The sequence below is a fragment of the Teleopsis dalmanni genome, chromosome 2 (genome assembly GCF_002237135.1).
Source record: "Teleopsis dalmanni isolate 2A chromosome 2, ASM223713v2, whole genome shotgun sequence".
Lineage (NCBI taxonomy): Eukaryota > Metazoa > Arthropoda > Insecta > Diptera > Diopsidae > Teleopsis > Teleopsis dalmanni.
The window spans coordinates 60337416-60340968 of NC_051847.1; the positions used below are offsets into that span (position 1 = coordinate 60337416).

The 3553-nt window shown below is 34.6% G+C and overlaps 1 protein-coding gene across 1 annotated transcript; it reads left to right on the plus strand.

The window, feature by feature from the left end:
* The first annotated feature begins 2262 nt into the window (after window positions 1-2262).
* On the plus strand, window positions 2263-3214 carry LOC119683449 (kunitz-type serine protease inhibitor textilinin-3-like). Its single transcript, XM_038097125.1, has one exon. The coding sequence runs from the start codon at window positions 2498-2500 to the stop codon at window positions 2843-2845; it is 348 nt and encodes a 115-aa protein (XP_037953053.1). The 5' UTR covers window positions 2263-2497; the 3' UTR covers window positions 2846-3214.
* Window positions 3215-3553: the final 339 nt, after the last annotated feature.

Below are 3553 nucleotides of genomic sequence, written 5' to 3' on the forward strand. Positions count from 1 at the left end.
CATTTGGAAGGCGGAATGTCTTCTATTTGGTAAGGGTCTGATCAATCATGGTCGGTTGAAAGTACTTCGTTGTAGTATAAATAACATTAATGTTGTTATTATTGTTAGATAGCCATTACAGACTTGAATCGCCTTGGCCGTGTCCAGTATCCTTCTTAACCCAGCCCGATCAGTTAGACCAATAATCAAAAGTTTAATCCCAAACAAAAATATATTATAATGTAATAATAGCTTGGATATGCGTAGTGCGTTATTTCTATATGCTTAGCCTAGAATGTATAAATGTATCTTATATCATTTTATTCTTCTATTATATGTATATAAACTCATCAGATTCAATGAAATTCACAGACTGAACTATATATTTTTCAAAGCATTTTTCTCTTTTATAAGAAACACTGGTTTGATTAATCTGCTGTGTGAATCAGACACTTATACATGTGGATTTTTAGATTTTTAAAACAATTTTAGAATTTATAAATAATTTCTCTAATCTGTGTCCCTGGACATACGGATGTTTTTGGCAATTGCAAAGCAGACCAGCTAGCCACGCGGGGTTTCATCTGAATTCCGGAGTGATTGAGGAAATCACTTGAAATACTTAAACTGTCTAAGCATATCGCTGACATAATTCAAACTACTAACAGCTTGAGTTCTTTCTGTGCTGAAAGCTTTAATAATAAATGGAAATGGGATCGTATCAATCTTGAAGATGTCTTCGTCTAATGTACCATACCACCTTGAATAGTCTTCTCAGATCTTGGCTTTGTGCAATTTCTAACTGGTGAATAGTAGTGTTTAAGGGCTTGCTGAACGCTACACAATTATATAAGTTGCAGTTGTAGAGAGCAAGATGAGAGTGCCTCATTATCTGCTTAGTTCTTATTCGGCATATGTGCAGCGCAGCTTTACTACTCTAGAGGACTTTTGAAAATTTTAGTCAACTGCAAGACCTCCCATTAAACAGCATTTTAAGCTTACCCAAATAATCAATGTGATTTTAAACCTCTGAGTTTTTCTCTTATACGGTAATACGATGGACCAATAAACCAAAGTGGTTCCCTTTGGATTGCCGGTACAAATATGTACCTAACATGTTGTTTGTTTGCCATAAGCCCAATGTTGATTATCTCTACCGACATCACTAAAATAGTTTTATTTCAAACAATTTTTATACAGCATATAATATCGTTAGATTCTTTATATAAGAGCTAACCAGTATTTTGTTATTCCTTTGTTTAACGTTACGACTCTTCCAACAAATTAATATTTCCAAAACTTTTTTATGTAAAATCAATTCGTTATGGTTGTATTATCTAATTGAAACTCTTCATTAAGACGAGCCTACAATACTTTGAAATATAGTGATATTTCAATTACATTACATAGTGTTTGGCTCATTCTCTCGCAAGCAGAACAGTGTTTAACCCCATCACGTCCTGTTTGGCTGAAATTTTTTCTATAAGCTCCCTGTGACTCAGGGAAAAATATTTTAATTTTCACCAAATCCACGGTGATGTGACCAGAAACCATTTCTTCAAATTTTCTTACTACTTTGAGATTAGTTTGCATCTTAAAACTTTATAATAAGATTCGTATTTGAATCATAATGTCTATAAACATTATGGGATTTTTTAGAATTTTATGCGTGTACTTATTTTTAGTACATCAACTGATAATAAAAAAAATTCACCTGAGAAAATGTACTCAGTAAACGTTTATAAGCCATCACAGTGTTGACTCGCTTAACAGCAACTAACTTTTCTCATTTGTTTAAAGCAAATAAGCCATGAGCAAAGCTAACAGGGTGAGGCTTAGTGTTAGCATAACAGAAACAGTTGTGTAAACAAAATAAAATCAAAAGCCAAAGCAAGATATATCCAAACATAATAAACCAAGACAGCGTATGGCCAATAAGTGTGACGTCACAAATAGCCTTACTACACAATAAAGCAGCGCTTTAACAAGTGACGCACACGTTGACCACACTTTACGCGCACAATGCAGCCATTGTTGTCGCTGCAACAAATTTACCACAAACACTCGAGTGTGCAGTACGCAGTGCGGATGATTGAAATGTGCTCAAGCCGTTGACGATTGACGGTTGCAATTGGACGTGCGATCGTTGGCTGTAAGTGTGGTGGTCTGGGATTTACCAAGAGACAACATCGAAGTTTCCAGAGAGCATAGCCTCATTTCAAGTGAGCATAAAGCAAACACCGCAAACCATCCATCGTTGGATCATTGAATCGTTAACAACCGCACGTCACGTCACATATGCTGTTGAAAACCGAAAGAGGAAAAAAAACAAACAAACGAATTCGCAATGTTGAGTCTCATATAAAATCGTACGTGGAGGCCGAATGGCATCAGTTTGTGAATAAACAGCAAAAGTGTAACAACAAAAGTTGGACTAACGGAGTTAAAAGTGCATAATTACAATTACAAAAATTGTTTCAAAAACATTCAAAAAACCATAATAGAAAACAATATCGAAATGCAATCGAACTGTGTGAAGAATTCAGTGTGTGCCCTCGTCGTGATGGTCGCATTAATTAGCTGCTTTATGCACACCATCGATGCAAGGCCAATGGATCTGTACGATGATGTTAGTGACTTCTTCGATGCAATTTCATTGGATGATGTACCCACATCTGGCCGTTCTGCTCCTGAAAGTTTTTGTCGTATGCCCGCAAGAAAAGGTGTCTGCCGTGCCCTCATACCGCGTTGGAGTTACGATCCCGTGAAGAAAGAATGTATTGAATTCAAATTCGGTGGCTGTGACGGCAATGAAAATAATTTCTCCAGCTATAAACTTTGCATGGACACGTGCCAGGGCATGTAAATCTCTACGTGAAGTAGTTCTAGCTTCTAATTAATTAATATTGCCAAAGGAGGGCTTTCATTAGCAATCAACTGCCTATGTTTTCATCGAATTCATTCAAATCAACATATTTTACAACAATGCATACAACATATTTTTCAATTTTCAAGCTTTAATTTTAACTACAATTTTATTTGTGATATAAAAAAATTTATTTCTAACTTTAAGTTGTTCATTTGAATATGTTTGGAGAAAGTTTATGTTTGCTGACGTCATTGGAACTTGAGATTAAATTACAATCTTTGTGAGTTCAGCCGCTAAGACGAATAGAAGTGCAAACAATTGCTTTGATTGATAAGCAGTTTACAGACTTTTACATTTATGCATATTCAAGTGTACTATTATTATATACTATGTATTTATTTATTTTATATGTAATTAAAATTATTAAATAAAACATTTTAATAAAAAATATACAAAATTTTTATTCTTAACTTATAGCCTAGTTTTATAAAAAATGGTTTGAGCTTCCGTTTGTCACTAGGTAACCTACATAACATACAAACGTGTTTTAGAAAGAATCTGGAACGATATATTTGTGCTCTGATTTATTGTCGTTGTTTGAGCTTTTGGCAGTGAATTTCTTATTATACGGTAATGATACTTAAATTCCGATAAGACCTAATTATTCATCGAGGTTCCTGAAAAGTGTCTCCTGTGGTGATGTCC